Genomic DNA, 18475 nt, shown 5'->3' with positions numbered 1-18475 from the left:
AAAAGGTCTTTATCCAACCAAAATTATTTCATACTAAGGCATTTGAAATTACTAATGTCTCAGATTTCTTTCAGCAAAAAACACAATTTACATTCTTCCTCCATTTTTACAAAAAACTTGGCATGTGCAAAGTTTCAGAAGATAACTAATAGTGCATTCGTTTCATTATAAACACAAAGTTATAATCAAAACTGTGGATTCACATGAAAATATAATTTTTACTTGAATTTAATGACAGAAGATATTGCACTTGGCCACATGAAAACTCAGGGTCAGTAAAGGTCTATTTTCACAAAGTAAAAACTGTATTTTTTCATGTTTATAAAAGATGTTTTATTTTGAAATCTAATGTCCTTATTGTTCTGCAGGAATGTTTATTATGTTGCCGGAAGTTGACAGTGGCGAACTTCCGGCAGCAGCAGCCGTCACACCGGGGGGCGGAGCTACAACCCCCGAGTAGAAGCAGGAGAAGAAGAAGAGTCTCCGTCGGGGGAATCTGGTGATGGCTGCTCTTTAACAAGGAGGAAAACTAACATAACCAAACACCTGCTGCCTGTTCGGTGAGTTTACACCTTTCATATTTAACTCAGACTTTCCCTGAAGGTTTGCTTCCTTGTTTTAAAGCGACATTCGCCCTGAGATAAGCAGGAGTGATGAAGTTTGCAGCTCAGTAGTGTTGCTGCAGCTCATCTGTCTGAGACAGGATGATGTTCAACTGACACACAATGGCGACAGGGTTTCACTAAGGTCACACATGTTTAACTGATGGTTTACTGTCAGTTTAAAGCTTTCACCTGATTGTACGTCACTAGTTCTGGGATTCGTGGTTTTCTTTTACCCTGTGAACGAAGGAGGCATCAGTCCTCTGGTTGTCCTGTGAGGGGCTCAGGGGGGTTATGTCATTTTATACATCATCAAATTGTATTATTAACTAATAACTAATGTCAAATAGTCCTGACAGCCTCCATTGAAGCCTCCATTCACATACAACTGAATGGGACTGATCAGTTTGCATCACTTGGTTAATCGATTAGTCGATCAGCAGAAAAATATTGTTCTATTTTGGCTCCAGTTTCTCAAATATGACAATTCACTGCTTGTCTCTTGGTCCAATAAAACAAGACATTTAATAGTGTCCCTATACTTTGTCCTGTAAGATATTGCAGCCCAATACTGCATATGTTCATTTTAATCAATAGCATTACAATATAATACATATATATTAATGTTTCTTATACATTGTGCAAGCTCAGTGAGGAGGTGTCGTTTTTTACTCACGAGCAAAAATCAAACTTTAAACTTAAAAGAAATAATAAATTATCAATTATCGCCTGAGATGAAAACTTTTGCAAAACATATGGAATCGATCATTTCAGCAAAAGAAAGCGATTCTTCTCGTCCCTAAGGCTTTCATCAGCGAACACTTGTGATGTTTTATTATAGAGAATTGTAAATTAACAACTTGTATTTCCTGTCGATCAATGATTGACTTACAATAAAGGAACCAGTTGGAAGGTCATGTTGTAGCCATGTGGTTAATGTCTGCACCAGTGTCCTACAAGTAATTCAGTTTGTTTAGTTCTAAGTCTTCAGCATTTTAAATGTATTATCATCTCGGATCCTAACACAAGTTGGCATCTGACAGTGTTTCCCTGCTCTGATCGGTGCCACTGAGCAGTGTTTGATATGATACAGCAGTGTCCTGTCCTCAACAGAGAGATGCTGACCTCATCACACCAGTGACCTTATAGCTCGCCAATCCCCACGTCAGCCGAGACGGGCCAGAAGGACACAGATCAGCCCCGTCATGGCTGCCCGGCAGCAGAAACCTGCAGCTGCAGTGGAACCTAAAAGGACGGACTACAGAGCCAGCGAGAAGAAGTGCTGTGAGTGGTTTGTCTTTCCTCTGAAGGTGAAACGTTGAATCATTACCTGAGGCACTAACCTGTTGTGTATTAATGATTTAACTCTGTGCACGTTGTGAAGTTGTGATCTGATGCTGTGTCATAATGGTTCTTTAGTAAAGACAGATAAGGTTTCAGGAGGCACTGATATCAGCTGTGACGTCCATTGTTAGGAGACGTACAGCGCATGGGTGTGTTTGCACAAGCATACATTACCACACACACATACACACCCACATACACACACATGCACGCACACACCCACACACACACCTTTTGAAGGAAAGCACTACTGAGATTATCAAGGTCAACTGTTAAAGTCACTTAGCTCCACATAATTATAACTTCACAGTCAGACTTTGAAGAATCTGTTAATCAGAAAATATAGGAAAGAAATGATTCCACCAAATATGTTGAGCACAAAAGGACTGCTGCCTGTTTGGTCTCAAAGTTTCAGGTCTTGAGTCAAGTCTTTGTTTGGTTTTGTCGTGGACACTGACAGAAGAAGGAGAATAGTTGGAATATTTTCCACTTCATGTTCCAGCCAGCACGGGCTAACTAAATTTGGTTGCTAAGCAGCAGGACTTTGAGAAACATTATCCAACAGCCGAGAGCTGACAGCGCTATGATGGAAATGTTAAACTGAGAGTTAGTCAACCGGTAGATGAACTCCGCATACGTGACTTTGGATTGTTTCACAACCCTTTAACTCCTTGGTGACAATATGTATTTGTGTGTGTTTGCACATTTATGTAAATAGTGTGTATATCTGGCCCTTTATCACCAATAGCAGCTTTGTGAGGGGATATCCTGAAACTCAGCATGTTTAATAATTAAAATCTGTGTTTGTGTGTGTGCACAACCTGCAGCTTGGGCTTCCTACATGACCAATTCTCCGACTGTAATCGTGATGATCGGGCTGCCCGCTAGAGGGAAGACCTACATGGCCAAGAAGCTGACGCGCTACCTCAACTGGATCGGAGTGCCAACTAAGGGTCAGTACAGAAGCAGCACATGTTTGAGTTTTCTGTATATTCTATATTTGATTTGTTCACAGAAAATAAAAGCCAATAAAAAAACTGAAATGGCAACGGCCAAGCGATCCCCTTATCCCACATCTATAATCACTAGATCCTGATTTTTATATGGATCTACACTCATAGATATCAGTCCCCTTAACATGCATGATTATTTTTCATCAAGATCCTTGTATTATTCTCTGAGAATTTGCTTCATCTCACAATGTTAAGAAAAGTGAAATAAAAATTCCTTGATCTGGAGCCTCACCAAAATTCTTTCCTGACCCATCTTTTCCTGACCCATCTTTTCCTCACCCCCTCAATAGGTTTTGTAGTAATCCATCCAATAGTTTTCCTGTAATCCTGCTAACTAACAAACAAATGCAGACAAAAACATTAAAACCTCTTTGGCAAAGGTAATATGTTAAAACTGAATTCAGTACCATTTTGAGGCCTGTGAAATATCTGGTTTTACAAAGAAAGCACTGTGTTATTGTTAAAGGGACATGTCTGTGTATTCAGTGCAAACATGCAGGTAAAATAGGGCGGGGCCATGGTTCATGTTTCTTACAGGAAAACTAATGACATTCAGGGATATTATGATCAAAACTCTTGTGCTTAAGGCACTGTCGCGTTAATCTGTTGTCATGATTCTGTTTGTAGTTGTACACTTACGTTGTCATTTGAAAGGAATGTAGGTGAACTGGTTTTGCAGAGGCTGTTGAGATGAAGGTCGCCACCTTGATGGAGCTCCTACAGTACAGTAATCCTTTCTCATGTCGATAACTGACTCTCTGCCTTTATTCTCTTACAGTATTTAACCTCGGAGTTTATAGGAGAGAAGCAGTGAAGTCGTACAAATCGTACGACTTCTTCAGACACGACAACAAAGAGGCAATGGAAATTAGAAAGTGAGTCAACAAAAGACATTCATTCATTACATTACAGTCATCTCTGGTGTCGCAGACTTATTCATCCTCCACTGCTTAACACCTGGTTTATTTAACATGTATATCCTGTTTTTATAATTATCATATGCTGCTGAAGATGCATTTAAATAGCTAATGATTTTCCCTGATAATTCTGTTTCCACAGACAATGCGCTCTGGTGGCACTAGAGGACGTCAAAGCTTATCTGAACGAGGAGGGAGGCCAGATCGCTGTGAGGACACACAAAAAACTGAAGTTCCTTCCCTGTTGATGAATATTTTGTGTTGTTTTTAATGTAACTATCTTACATTGTTGGTCAGGTGTTTGACGCCACCAACACCACCAGAGAGAGGAGGGAACTCATCCAGAATTGTGCCAAAGACAATGCATACAAGGTCAGAATCTCATTGAGGGTTTAGTGGTGTGACCTGATTTTACAGCGTTTATGAATTAATAATTCATATGTCTTTTCTCAGGTGTTTTTTGTAGAATCGATCTGTGACGATCCAGACGTCATCGCTACAAATATTCTGGTAAATGATGCGTTTGTGTCTGTTCACTCACGAGAACACGTCTTATCCTGCTTAGTTACACAGTAAGTCATGGCTACAAATGTCTCTTTCATAAAGGATGTGAAGGTGTCCAGCCCAGATTACCCCGAGAGGAACAGAGAACGTGTCATGGAGGATTTTCTGAAGAGAATAGAGTGTTATAAAGTCACGTACCAACCTTTAGATCCCGACGAACACGACAAGTAAGAGCCTTTTTTTGTTAAGAATTTGCATGTCTTGAAATTGGTAACACTTCTCACCTTTAACACAATCCATGTAAATGTCAGTCAGAACTTACTGTTTTATTGTTGTTTTCTTGTCTGCAAGAGCGTGTTGTTGCAGAAGTTGTCCAGCAGGTGGACACAGGAGCTCATTTTTTAATATAGACGACTATTGTCCAGTGTATTGTTTTTTCATTTACACAGTAAATCCCAAACTAGGAAGGCTTGGGCTTCTTGTTGTCAGAAATCTAGATCATGTTGTGACAGGAAAACAAAACAATTCAGACATTGTTACTTTTTAAACTCCTGTTGGCTAAACTGTGTTCCACATATGTAACAGTGTGAGGATATGTGGAAGAACCTGTTTGTTTTCTTTATTAATCAACTGGTGATATTTGCAAATCCAAATTACACATCTTGTATGTATTTAAATAAAGTAACACAACTGAGACTCGGTAGATACCTTATTTATGATCTTTAATTGTAGTCACGAGTAATAGTTGTTGATCTTGTTGGACCTTGTCACTGTTAATGAGCTGAGCTGCTGACGCACAACACTGCAGCATGTGATAGATAAAACATCAGGATATTTTGGCTGCACCAAAAGTACAAGATGTTCATTCCTTATCCTTGTGTCCATTTTAAATCTCTCCAGCTCTGTGCGTGTGTTTTTAACTCACCTTCTGTCGTCTGTTTGTCTTCTCGCTCTGACCCACAGGAACCTGTCCTTCATCCAGGTCATAAACGTCGGCCGTCGTTTCTTGGTGAACAGGGTGCAGGACTACATCCAGAGTAAAATAGTCTACTACCTCATGAACATACACGTACACTCCCACTCCATCTACCTCTGTCGCCATGGAGAGAGCCATCACAACGAGGAGGGACGCATCGGGGGAGACGCTGAACTGTCAGAGAGAGGCAAACAGGTTCTTCCACATATCCTCACACTGTTACATATGTGGATGCTGGAAAGACAGCAGAGTCTCTGAAAGTCTTAAAAGAATTGTTCGACTTATTTCAGAGTTAGATGAGAAAATGAATGCCACTCTCGTATTTGGCTGTATATGGTGTGGTATACAAATGATCTCAAAAAGCTGTGCATACAGCGTAAACTGCCGGGCTGGAGGTACTGCTGCTCCTTACAAAAGAGTGAAACACATAACCGATGTCAGCATGAATTAAAGATTCTTGATTTATGTTTAAATGTGTTAAATGTGAAGTCTGTACCACAAACATTTGGCATTTATTTTTGTCCACTGGTTGCTTGGAAACCTCACAGACGCAGGTCACTGGCGAATAACCATCAAAACCACATTCCTCTGTGTAATCCACGAAATCCATGAAATGGATTACACACAGAGCAGATTTATCGTTGGTCTTGATTCTAGAAGTGCCTGAAGCAGGACTTTGTTTACTTTTGGACAGAACCAGTCTCTGAGCCCTTCCCCCCTGTGTCCACTTTGCATTAAGCTAAGCTAACGGTTGCTGGTTTTAGCTTCACAATTGCTGAATAAGAACAACGCATCTAAATCTTGGCAACAAAGCAAAAACTAGTCCTTTATAGTGTTTGGTACAACTCAACAAGCTTTGACAAACTGATTCTGTCAAGTCGTAAAATTGACAACGTTCAGGTGGCACATCACAGATGACATTTAAAAGCATTAATCAATGAAATGCTGCTGCTGCTGCATATCAGCTTAAAGGCTTTTAGAGAAGAACCACTTCATTTCATTCACTGCAAAGTTTCTTTTCTGTGAGTAGGTGTCAGTTCTCCAGTGTAAAAGTCCCTTTTCTCTGTCTTTTTCATCAGTTCGCTGTAGCTCTGAAGGAGTTTGTTGAAGAACACCGCCTGTCGGACCTGAAGGTTTGGACCAGCCAGCTGAGACGGACCATTCAGACGGCAGAGGAGCTGGGAGTTCCCTACGAGCAGTGGAAGATCCTCAACGAAATAGATGCTGTATGTCTTCTTTAACACCACGGACAGATGCAGTGTGCGGCCATGTCATAGGGTTTTCAGTGTTTTTATTTCTCTTGTGTTTCAGGGTGTGTGTGAGGACATGACCTATAAGATGATTGAGGAAACGTTACCGGAGGAATTTGCGATGAGGGACCAGGACAAGTATCACTACCGCTACCCTGGAGGAGAGGTGAAGGCTCCTCCCTCTCTTTACTATGATGGTGTTGAAGAATAATTTGTGCTGTTGGCAGTTTGAGTGTGTTGAGGACTTTTTGACCATCCTCACACATGACCGTATATGCTGCTATATATTATCTATATTGTATATTACTTTATATCTGTGCAGGAGAATAGTGCCTGTCTAAATTCCACAGATACTCCCTTCTCCCTTAGCAGTACCCAAGGTCAGGTTATAGATAAAGGGCCGACCAACAGCTTATTGTAGCGTCTACGCTTAGCGACTTTCACACGACAGAGAGGCAACAACTTCAACTCTTTTGCGTATTTCACCAGTGGAAAGACGTAAGGACACAATGTGATTCAGGAATGCATATTTAGACTGAACTATCCAACAGGATGCAAACACCTACATGTAACATAGAGAGTGACAGCAATTCTAGTCTTTCATGGATGTGCTGTTAGAATGGGCGACGCAAGTAGAGGGAGATATACTGGGATGCTGTGGGAGACATCTTCAGACTTGGGGGGGTGACAATTGCTCATGTTACTGTGTTAGCATTTGTAAATTGTTTCACCTTCTGGTCTCCTTGATGCATCAAGTCTACATTATACTCTTCTGCATAAGACATCAGCTGCTGCCTGAGTTCTCCTTTCACTATTTTCCAGAAAACTTCCATAACAAAACTGACCTTCACTGATATGAGGGGTTGTTCAGCTTGTTGTGGTCGTATAGTACACTGCACTGCAAGGTTACAGTTAGCAGGAACTCACACTTTTCTTTTTTTGACTGTGGGAATAAAACATGCATGTGACAGGTACAAGCTTATTTGTCCTGCTTTTTCCCATGAAAAGAGATTTGTCCGTTTCAAACTTTGTAACCATTAATACCCACTTACGTCTTTGAGAGACCACAAATAATAGTTTTGATATAGCTAATGTGTAAAGAAGTAAAACAGCATAAGAAAGTGACATAATCAGCGTGTGCTTGAACACTGTGTGTGTGAATAAATCTGAACCAAACCAAACTCTGTGTTTCCTCTCTGTCCGTAGTCCTACCAGGACTTGGTTCAGCGGCTGGAGCCAGTGATCATGGAGCTGGAGCGACAGGGGAACGTTCTGGTCATCTGTCATCAGGCCGTCATGCGCTGCTTGCTCGCCTATTTCCTGGATAAGGGCGCAGGTAACTTACACGAATGACAAGACACGTTTACCTCGTACTGTTGACCCCTCTGGCACCAGCTGCTTTTATAATATTACTAGAATTTATTGGATTATTACCATCAAGCGAGACTTCTCCAGAGAACAGTAACCGAGCTTAAACTGTGGCAGAACAGCTTCACTGAGTAATTCAAGGTCATATTGTTTGAGTGTTAAACGTTTCTGAGGGAGGTGATAAAGACACACTTGAGAGATATTAAATGACCCAAACGACCAATTTACATGTCTAGTGCTTTAAGGGGAAATAGGAGCATCTGCTTTCACGATACAAAGATAACTAGAAAATAAATGCCTCACTCTAATTAGCAGATTTACAGAAAGACTTTTGGCAAAGTGCAGATTTTAGGGGCTTAGTGCTTTGTTGATGCCAATACAACGATAAGGCCTCTTGTTTTAGTTGGTCTGCTGGAGAATGTCACATGTAGCTCGACAACATTTAGATATTTTTGTGGCCTTGGGATATATTTACCCATTTCATCGTGAAACTCAGTTGGATGCTGCAGTAATGTTCACTCCTCAGATTCTGTGGATTCTGTGTTGAGCACTTTTCCCAATTGAGTAAATACTGTTGATTATATAAACGACAGCATCAATATAGAAAAGTACCAAAAATGCAGATGCTCTGTATTGAGAGCAACATTAACAGTGGATTGTTTGTATCATAAATATGTAGGTATGGGAGTGTTCCGCAAAAAATCAAGGATTAGGGCAAAATAAGTATAATTTAAAAATAATGAAATAAACAAATTAAATCAAATGGGAAATGAAGCTCAAGGCCTGATCCTGAACCTGTCATACAGCAGACAGAGGGTTTCATCAGTCGGCAGAGGAAGTGGTCATTGTTGCAGCATCTGTGTCAATGCTAAATCACAGTTAAACCAACCAGCTCTGACTGGCATGTTTCCCCACTGGATCCTCCCATAGGACATGTTGCACCGCAGACTTAAAATAGCCTTTTTACGAAGCACAGCATAAGCTCTGCAGTAGTTTAACACAAACATGAGCATCCTCTAATCTAGAATATAACCAAAGCACAGAAAGTCTCACATGTTATTTTCATTTTCCCTGTCACAGATGACCTCCCTTACTTGAAGTGTCCGCTGCACACCGTCCTCAAACTCACGCCTGTGGCTTACGGTGAGACTCACAACACAGTTCATAGGTTAACTGAACCTTCCCCCGACAGAGTTGTGACGCCTTTTTCTCTCGCCCTCCTCTCCTAGGCTGTAAAGTGGACATGTTTGACCTGGGGGTTGAGGCTGTCAACACCCACAGGGACAGACCATTAGTAAGCTTCTTTCTGTGAATGTAATGTCTGTTTTGTCTGACGTTGTCGCCGTCCACCCAGTTCACTGCGGTGCAAGCGTCACACTCAGGTCAGGGTTATATTCACAAGTTCAAACCAAAATTACACACGGCAGTTTCCGCTTTCAGGAACCAGATATTCAGTCGTTTCTAAAGCAGATGCCACAGCCTCAAGCTCTGTGTTTGCCCAGAGGGAAATCTTCACACACATTCTTCTACTCAGATGAATAAGTTCATGTTTACACTTTGTTCCATGATATGCATCTGTTTGAAAAGTGCTTGAAGGCAGACTTTGTTACTGTTTAACAGAGCATAGTTTGCTGTTTTCCCATTTCCTGGGCTTAGCCTTCTAAATAACAGGTAGTTAGCCACGATGTCGAACTGTTCCTTTCACTTCTACTGTCTGTTCCATCGGTTAATGAAAAGAACAGAGTTGATTTCATGTTTCAAAGGAATTGATTGGTCAGTGGGTGGAGCTTTAATACATCTTGATCCCTCATCTCCGTGTCTGTCCCCTGGTTGTGCTGTTTGTGTCGGTTTGTGGCGAGAGTTTCAGACAGAGTGGGTGTTAACACATAAAGACATTTACTGAGAAACCCCGCTTGTTAAATGGAGGGACTGAGCATTACAGTGGCTTCTATATTTAGTGATGTTTGTCTCAGTAGCTGTTTTTCTCTCTTTGCCTTCTCACAGTCAGTTACACAGGACACAGTGATTTCAGGCCGAGGACAGATTTAATTAGTCCCACATAAAGAGACGTGTGTTAATCCGTCCACCTCGTCCGTCTCTTCCTCACTGAGCAGAGTAAAGCCCAGACAGATGCTGTGCCGCCGGCTTTCTTCAGAAGAAACAGCTTCACTCCGCTGTCCAGCCAGGACCAGATTAAACGCCCTCGTCTCTACAGCATGGGCAACCCTCCACAGGCCCGCATGTCCCAGCCCCCCACTTTACCCAGCATGCAGTTCTCCGAGGCGTCGGAGGGGGCGGAGTTGCTGCAAAGCCAGGTCAGTGTTGTAAATATAACAGGTTTAAAGATACTGTAAATGGAGGAAAGTATATAAATGATAGTTGTGACAATAAAATAAATAATTGGTGAATGAAAATCCAAATGTCCTCACATCAATTCACACAGTAAAAAATATTTTCTTTACAATCTATTTTTACTCTTATCTTTCAGTTGCTCATTTTAACCTTCAGAATCTTAGTTTTTCCCTTGTTGTGGAGTCTCAACTCACATTTAATCATTTGTTTACCATATTTTACCCTTGCAACCGTTCACATTGTCCTTTTCGTGAAAACAAGAGGCGTCCATGTATTTCTTTGTCTGTTTGCAACATCAGTGGTTAACCAGTTTTATTACAAAGCATGTATTTTAAACCATTTTGTCTGTTTCAGGCCTTCATATGTTCAGATGTGTGAGGTCACAGCTCCCATAAAAAAACCTGCGGTTGTGTTTTTGTTGTTTTCCATGTAAACGGATGTTGACGGATGTCAAACACCAGTGCCCTTTACAAACATGTTGGATGTTGTAGTTTTTCCATGTCTCTTCCCGGTGTTGTTGCCCACAAAGTGACCTTTTATCTAAGTTTGACTCCTTCAGAAACAGGGAGTGCTTTACTTGGGCTGGTGACCTCAGGTTTTAATATTAGCTCGAGCTCAGTCTGTGCCAGTCAAAACAAACTGCTCATTCCTTTCACTGGTTTGATGTTTCTCTGAAAGTCTCTGCCTCTCCTTTGCCTTTTAGCAGGACTCTCTGAACGGTTTCAGTGCAGCAGACACAGACGACTGTGTTCGCAGTTAAAGCAGAACTCCAGAGGTATTTTCAGAGTTTTACCCTCGTATCGTTTATGTGCAACATCTGAACTCTCCACCACTAATATCTCCCAATTCTTTACCATTTATCGCAGGCTTTTCTCTGCTTGGATGTGTCACCAGTTCTGAGGACCAGCAGTAAAAAGCGCTACCAGCTTCTGCCATCATGTACTTAAGCACCGTAGTGTGCACCATGTCTGTATAACAGTATATACGTGTTGTCTGTTTAGTTTAGAGTTTTATTTTGTGATTAACCTCGAAATAGTCCAATCTCAGAGATTGTTATATTTTATGTCATTATTTCGTTTTATGGAAGGTTTATGAGGCAGCGGTAGACACTCCTAAAGGATGTATGATAAATCTGTTCAACCACATCACGAAGCATTTGAAGGAACATGGATCGACTAACTCACTGGACCAACATTGGAAAGCAGCAAACGATGGAAAGAGGTGGCTGAGGCCGTCTCGTTCGCTGGACATGTGCATGACCATATGGAAAACTGTCTTTCAAGCAATATTGTGTTTCAAATGGTGCAAATAGAAAAGTCTGTGTGCTGGATATTCTTAACTGTAAATTTCAAAATCCGCATTTGTGATCACGCATCATTATTGTGTTGAAAAAGATTGTGATGTCTTTTTTTTTTTTTTTGCTCACCCGTAATTCAGTTATTGTTGGATAATGAATGTATGTGTGTGTGTGACTGCGCACATGTACATGAACTCAATGCCTTTGCACAACAGCCTTCAAAACTGCTCTGTAATCCTGCTCATATTAATGTAATGATATGTATGGACTCATTATGCTGTATTAGATGTAGGAAGCTGTGTGAAGTGTGTACCTCAGGAGAGTGCCTCTCTACAATGCAGCTACATGCAGCCTTAATGTGTTTGAATCTTTCTTAAATTGACTTATCTCAACATTCCCAGGTAATGTGCATCCTTCCTTTGGTGATCTGATAAGATGAAGTATTTTATTTTTTAAGCATATTAAACATTAATTCGATTTTTTTGCTATGGGCTGGGATATAAATGAATGAAGCCTTTTCTGTCCCCTTTAAAAAGTGCAGCAGCTACAGTGTCTCTGTGACAGTTATTCCACTCGTCTTCAATGACTGTTGCCTTCAAGTCAACTAACAGCTTGAACACATTAAGCTTTCCACTGTGATAATAACAAGCTCATCATATTTGAACTCTGCAAAATCGATGCTGATATTTCAAACGTTAAATGATAAAGTTTTGATTGACACTGGGTATTTTACTAAACTTTGATGCCACCTACGTTCTTCGTGTATAACTTCCATCCATTATCTATACCACAAAAATACTGTTTACTCAGTACCGCCTGAATAGTATCCTGATGACATCCATTCATTTGACATTTATTCCTGATGTTAAAGTTCATCTTTTGGGAAAGTGCCTTGCAAGGCTGTGTCAGTAGTAATCAAGGTTATTTTAACATGTACGGAACATGAGATATAAAATTCTGTGGATTGGCAAAACACTTGGGTGTTTCTAAAAAGCTGTTATGTGATTGCGCAGTGTTATTTTACGAGTATCGTTAAATAAAGTTCAGTTTAAACTGTTTTTACACTGAGTTTTATTTTGACCTCAGTCATACACATGACATAAACACGACAAACAAACAAAAACAGCTCATCTCATTAAATCGTTCAAGTTCATACAGAAGAGAAAGAAAGTAGTCTTTTAACAGATACTGGGCAAATCAGCAGATTTGAGATCATTTATAATTCTAATAATTATAACACATTTTCCCTTTTTCCTTCACACGTTTACGTTATAGTTCCTAACAATATTTATATATGACACATGCTCCACTGTCAAATCTAGATTTGTCAATGAGATGTCAATGATTTATGTTGTTTGTTCACTTAGTGTGTAGAATGCTTTAAATTAAAGTAATGAACTCTTTTACTGTGTGAATAGCATTATGTTTGGGGTTTTTCCATTTGTCCTTCCATTTGTTTATGTCCCGTCCTCATGAACACTCTGAAAAACCTTGAAGGAACTTCTTCCAACTTGGCACAAATACAGTCAGATAAAGGTTGTGCTCCATATGAAAGCTACAATAATAATAATAATAATAATAATAATAATAATAATAAAGAAACAAAACAATTAAAAGCAGTTTAGAGATCACACAAGATTAGAGAAAAAAGAAAAGAGAAAAAGATAAAGCGTGACCTCAGTCTGCTCTCTCTCTCTCTGTGTGTGGTGTGTGTGTGTGTGTGTGTGTGTGTGTGTGTGTGTGTGTGTGTGTGTGAGTGAGTGACTGAGTGAGTGAGTGAGTGAGAGAGAGAACCACCCCCCCCTGTATAAATGACTCCTCTCCTCCTCATCTCTTTAATCCTCTCTTCCTTTAGTTTCTCACAGGACACAATCATGAGGAGTCTCTACTGGGCGGCTCTGGGTTTATTCTCTGCTTTACTGGCTTCAGGTAAATATCCCACCGACAAGAAGGACAAAACACTGAATGTGATTATTTCTGATGTTGTTCACTGACGGTGGCTGATCTTCCAAAAAAATAAAAGCCGAAGTGGCAAAGAGATGCTCTGCACCTCCGGAGCAGCCGCCTGCCCGGCTGGAGGAGAAGTTCAGCCGCAGACGGGGCTTCAGCAGCGGGGAGAAGGTGAGCTACACCTGCCCGGAGGACTTCACTCCCAGGGGCAGCAGGTCCGTGCAGTGTTTGGAAGGAAAATGGACCAAACTGGCTCTGAAGTGCGAGAGTAAGTTAATGACACAATTTCAGAAATACAGAAATATCAGAAATACACTTTTAATGTTGTTTTTCCACCGACATGATTCATTTCAATGGGGATCTATGCAGAGACTTTATGTGATTCAATTTGAGAAGCAGCCTAACGACCCCTAGCGGCCTGATGGGTGACCTGCGTGCTAGACAACCAATACTACACACTAGACCTGCATGGATATGAAAGAAAATAAGAAATATCTCCCATTATAACAGGGAGCTGTCCCAATGTTTATTGAGGAAGAAGATTATTAGATTGTCTTGTTTTGATTTATTTCTTGAATACCTGAGAAATACATTAAGCAGTTTTCATAAGTTCATAAGTTAGTTTTCGTGGATAGTGTTTGGTAAAACTTGCTGAGGTTGGTGAAGGATTTGCAGCAGCTGGTAAAAAATGTATAGTTTCTTCGTCTGGAAAATTCTATTCACTTTCATTTGTATGACATTGAATCACAGACACAAACATTATCTCAAGGCACTTTGCATTGTGAGGGCAAGACCTTTAAATATTCAGGTAGTCAGATTCCACCCTTTAGCTCTGATTGATTATTTACCTAAACAAATTAGGATTAAAGAATTCAACCCTCATCTAATTTATTTTCATTATTTACAAGATTGTTGAAAACTGTTTATCAACTGTGTGTGAGAATGAAAGAGTTTCAGATTCCGCTGGTTTTAAAACCCACGGACTATTAGTGTGTAGAGTACATCAGAAAGACAATATGTGATTGAAGAATGAAAGCGGCCTTTTAAAAGAAGCAGCGAACGTATGTCCCTCAAAGACATCTTTCTCTCTCTCGCTCTCTCTCTCTCTCTCTCTCTCTCGCTCTCGCTCTCTCTCTTTCACATTTATTATAGAGAGAGTGTGTGGAAACCCCGGGGATCTACCGAATGGACAGTTCAAATATAAAGGGAATTCATTTATTGGCCAGAAGGTTTTCGCGACGTGCAATGAGGGGTAAGTTGTACCTGAGGACGCTCGTATAAAACCTGGTCAGCTGTGTGTGACTGTGCTGCACATTTCCATGTTGACAGATACACTCTGAAGGGACTGAACTACATGGTATGCAAGAGCTCTGGGTGGACCGGTGAATTCCCGAAATGTGAAGGTGGGTCTGAAACTCAGTCACCTTCTTTGGTTGGCAGAAACCTCGAGGTGAATCAAACTGGGATGTATTGTGTCTGTAAGAACCAGTAACCGCTCCCTGAATGTGACACTGTTAAAAGTGAATCCCTTGATTCATTTAAGCGTAATCTTTCCACCATGTGAATAAAGCTGTGGAAATAGATATTGAGTAATCCGGTGTGACGTGACATCAGTGTTTTGTCATTTTGGAATAAACTCACCTGCTCTAAAATGACATTCTCCTCCGTGTGTGGCAGGATTGTGAGTTTCAGATTTTCTCAGATCGTCTCCAGCAGAGTTGTGTGGTCTGCTGTTACATAAATATTTCGCTTGTGTGCTTTGACGTTCCTTTAACTTCTCAGTTTATTTAGAAAATATTCAGAGGTTTAAACCTTGAGTAAGTTAAGGAATACAATTAACAACAGAAGGATTGGAACAAAGTACATTTACTTAAGTACAAAACGTAGGTACGTGTACTTGAATACTCGTATTTTCTACGTATTTGTCTCTGTTTCAGAGAAATGTTGTACTTTTTACTTCACATTAATGAAGTGTGATTATTTTCTCATCAGAGGGAGCGGCCACCTGCTCCTCCCCTGCAGTGGACCACACTGTGAAGGCTGCTGGGAAGGTGTCTGTGTACCAGCTGGGAGACAACGTGACCTTCACCTGCAGTCAGGGCTTCCAGCTGAACGGAGCTCCGCAGGTCACATGTGGCCCCGGTGGACGGTGGCAGCCTCGGCTCCCTCGGTGTCTGCCCTCGAAAGAAAGACCTGCTCAGCCCTCTCGCAGTAAAAGTACGTTTTCTTCTGGATAAACAATTATTGCCTCTGTCAAGTTTTTTTGTTGGTATGTTTGTGAGCAAGATTACAGAAAAACAACAGAACAGATTTCCATGAAACTTGATGACAGGATGCGATATAGGTCGGGAACATTTGGCACAGATCTGGACAAGTGGGATATTCTGTTGGTCAAATGTCACTCTGACGTCACAAAGCACATAACTCATGAATTAATGATGAAGTGATGATATTCCTGAGAAAGGTTAACTCCACCGTGACATCATAATGTTCTGGGCATATTTAAGACCATCACTCAGGAACAGAGGGAAAGATCGTGACCTCATTATGACACAGTCACTGTAGTTAGCAGAGATATGGAGGAAGAGGAGGAGGAGGAGGAGGAGGAGGAGGAGGAGGAAAGACTCACATATCAGTTTTATTTCAGAGAATTTAATCTATGAAGCTGTGAATATTTCCTATGACTTGAGCAAAAAAATAGGCCACATAGATGTGAATTTGATCTCCACATTTCAAATCCAGGATTATCTTTTCACTTCCTAGCTTTGTGAGACAGGACAATTTTTATGACACCAATTTCCCAAGGGAATAATTCATGGATCTTGGTGAAAAATACTTAGTACATATTTCATTTATGATTGTTATTCAATCTGTTGCAGATCCAAATAAAAATCTGGATCTAGCGGGTTTAAATGTGGTTTTATAGGGTGTAGGCTTTTTACAGGGGATGAACGATAACAAATGGGACTAAAAACCTGTAACTACATTCAAAGTGTGGCTGTGATGATGTGGATTCAGTAGAAAAACAGTTAGTATGTGTCTTTATAAGTTTTAGAACTATTTCCGAACAAACATGAGGGAATTTAATCGGACTGTTTGGCCTTGATGGAGGTTTACTCCTCACTTGTGTCAGTTCATTGACACTTTTCCTCTCCAGCAGGTGGATGTGGCAAACCGCTCGCCACCAAAGAAAACAAGGCCAACCTCGCTGACAAGTATATCACCATGGCAACCTTTGCGTCCGGTGACCGAGTCCACTACACGTGTGACGTTGGACACGCTCCAGCTGGAGGCAGCAGATTTCGCATGTGCAGGAACGGGAAGTGGACGCCGCTGTTCCTGAAATGTGAACGTAAGAACTTTTAGATTCTGTCACAGTCAAACTTTAGTGTGACGCTTTGTACACATGCTTATGTTTGAGGTCTTTGAAGTCCTGATGTCATGAACAGTATTTGATTCATAACTTAAAAGAATGTGAAGTCATCAGTTGCCAAACCCTGTTCTTAATCTTTTAAATAATGATTTTGGATTTTAGCTTGACCATTTTGCAAGTCATGCTGTGGCGGTGAACATTTAAATTTTATTTTTATTTCATGTTTGTTATCCTCCATGCAGCCGTAGTTTTTAATCCTAAACAATTGTATTCTTTCAGTGTGGCTGTCTTGATGGAGGAATATATAAAACTCAGTGATCTTTAAATATGAACAATATCAACTATTAATATCACAAATACTTTCCTTTGAACAAACGTAATTCATTACCGAAATAAATTCATTTTTAGCTGGTTATCATTTTTCTTTTTCATTTCAGTGGACATAAAAATAGAAACAATATCTTTCAAGTTAAATGTCCTGACAAATTCTAAGAGGGTTTTTGTTGTTTGTCTTTAAAAGCAAAGCAGTGCGGCTCTGCAGGAGAGATTCTGAATGGACAGTTCACATACACTGGAGTAGAGTTTGGAGACACCGCTACAGCCGTCTGTGATAAAGGGTGAGACACCAAACAATTCAAGCTCTTCTTTTATACAGACTGTTGTTTTCTACATATTTAACTCTTCTCTTTTTTATATCCTGTCCTCAGGTATACTCTCGTCGGACCGGCCACCAGGAACTGTAAGAACAACGGCTGGGATGGACGTGTGCCTGTTTGTGAAGGTGCTGTGAACAAACAAAAACATCATCAATTCTAAATGTCCTGAATCTCTTTAGTAATATTTTCTACATCTACGGCATCTCCTCCAGCTATGGTGTGTGAGACGGCTCCAGAGGGGACCAACGCAGAGAGGAAAAACCTTCAGGAGCCACCGTACACGTTCAGGAGCGTGATTGGCTATAAGTGTCGTGAGGGAACTCTTGTTGGACCAAAGGAGATCTGGTGCACCAAGACCGGGACATGGAGCGCACCTCCTCCGACATGCAAAGGTCCCAGATAGACACAGCCTGTTTTAGTACAACTTAACTTCTTCATCATGAGCAAAATTTAAATTTTAACTCCCTGTCTTTGCAGTGATTACATGTCCGTCTCCAATCGTGTCCAACGCCTCCTGGGCTGGAGCTCAGATCAACCTGTATCAATACAGGGACACCATATCCATCGAGTGTAACACAGGCTACACCATGATTGGCCAGAGCTCCGTTACCTGTGGTCTAGATGGCCAGTGGTCACCTGACCTGCCCAAATGTAGACGCACAGGTAAGTAAACAACTATTTGTTGCAGAGACTTGATATGTTTTTACTTTATAAACACTATAAACTTAAAATGAATGTTTTTTTTTTCTCTCAGGGCATGCAGTTGTGAACTGAAATGCAAAACCAGAGTATTCCATCGAGCCAATAATGCAATAATGATCTTATTTGCTCATGAAACTTAACTTTCAGACATTAAAGTGTGTTTGAAATGAA

At 40.7% G+C, this 18475-nt stretch overlaps 2 protein-coding genes across 5 annotated transcripts; both read left to right on the top strand.

Moving 5' to 3' along the window:
- The first annotated feature begins 422 nt into the window (after positions 1 to 422).
- LOC118111488 (6-phosphofructo-2-kinase/fructose-2,6-bisphosphatase 2) lies at positions 423 to 12681 on the top strand. Of its 3 annotated transcripts, none has more exons than XM_035160131.2 (17): positions 423 to 560; positions 1716 to 1886; positions 2774 to 2899; positions 3738 to 3834; positions 4019 to 4085; positions 4174 to 4248; positions 4330 to 4386; positions 4483 to 4607; positions 5344 to 5551; positions 6436 to 6582; positions 6668 to 6772; positions 7813 to 7942; positions 9055 to 9117; positions 9204 to 9268; positions 10089 to 10289; positions 11033 to 11101; positions 11193 to 12681. In XM_035160131.2, exons 2-16 carry the CDS (start codon positions 1808 to 1810, stop codon positions 11084 to 11086), a joined length of 1599 nt encoding a protein of 532 aa, XP_035016022.1. In that variant the 5' UTR covers positions 423 to 560; positions 1716 to 1807; the 3' UTR covers positions 11087 to 11101; positions 11193 to 12681. The 3 variants fall into 3 exon arrangements, with proteins under 3 accessions (XP_035016022.1, XP_035016021.1, XP_035016024.1); XM_035160130.2 differs by having other exon boundaries at positions 11030 to 11101; XM_035160133.2 differs by lacking the exon at positions 423 to 560 and having other exon boundaries at positions 1778 to 1912; positions 11030 to 11101.
- A 709-nt stretch (positions 12682 to 13390) lies between these two features.
- LOC118111400 (C4b-binding protein alpha chain) lies at positions 13391 to 18475 on the top strand. 2 transcript variants are annotated; one of them, XM_035159967.2, is made up of 11 exons: positions 13391 to 13552; positions 13647 to 13841; positions 14726 to 14825; positions 14903 to 14976; positions 15566 to 15790; positions 16734 to 16925; positions 17467 to 17563; positions 17654 to 17727; positions 17815 to 17994; positions 18080 to 18265; positions 18357 to 18475. In XM_035159967.2, exons 1-11 carry the CDS (start codon positions 13435 to 13437, stop codon positions 18374 to 18376), a joined length of 1461 nt encoding a protein of 486 aa, XP_035015858.1. In that variant the 5' UTR covers positions 13391 to 13434; the 3' UTR covers positions 18377 to 18475. The 2 variants fall into 2 exon arrangements, with proteins under 2 accessions (XP_035015858.1, XP_035015857.1); XM_035159966.2 differs by having other exon boundaries at positions 16731 to 16925.

The sequence above is a fragment of the Hippoglossus stenolepis genome, chromosome 6, assembly GCF_022539355.2.
Source record: "Hippoglossus stenolepis isolate QCI-W04-F060 chromosome 6, HSTE1.2, whole genome shotgun sequence".
Lineage (NCBI taxonomy): Eukaryota > Metazoa > Chordata > Actinopteri > Pleuronectiformes > Pleuronectidae > Hippoglossus > Hippoglossus stenolepis.
The sequence above is the reverse complement of the archived record's forward strand: the minus strand, read 5'-3'. Positions and strand labels throughout refer to the sequence as shown.

Excerpts from the sequence above, each read along its gene's own strand:
- LOC118111488 (XM_035160130.2), top strand. The coding sequence starts at position 1,808 with ATGGCTGCCCGGCAGCAGAAACCTGCAGCTGCAGTGGAACCTAAAAGG. Across the intron at positions 3,835-4,018 it reads GAGGCAATGGAAATTAGAAA|ACAATGCGCTCTGGTGGCAC; the intron begins GTGAGTCAACAA and ends CTGTTTCCACAG. Across the intron at positions 10,290-11,029 it reads CGGAGTTGCTGCAAAGCCAG|CAGGACTCTCTGAACGGTTT; the intron begins GTCAGTGTTGTA and ends TTTGCCTTTTAG.
- LOC118111400 (XM_035159966.2), top strand. The coding sequence starts at position 13,435 with ATGACTCCTCTCCTCCTCATCTCTTTAATCCTCTCTTCCTTTAGTTTC. Across the intron at positions 14,977-15,565 it reads TGAATTCCCGAAATGTGAAG|AGGGAGCGGCCACCTGCTCC; the intron begins GTGGGTCTGAAA and ends TTTTCTCATCAG. Across the intron at positions 17,728-17,814 it reads ACGTGTGCCTGTTTGTGAAG|CTATGGTGTGTGAGACGGCT; the intron begins GTGCTGTGAACA and ends CATCTCCTCCAG.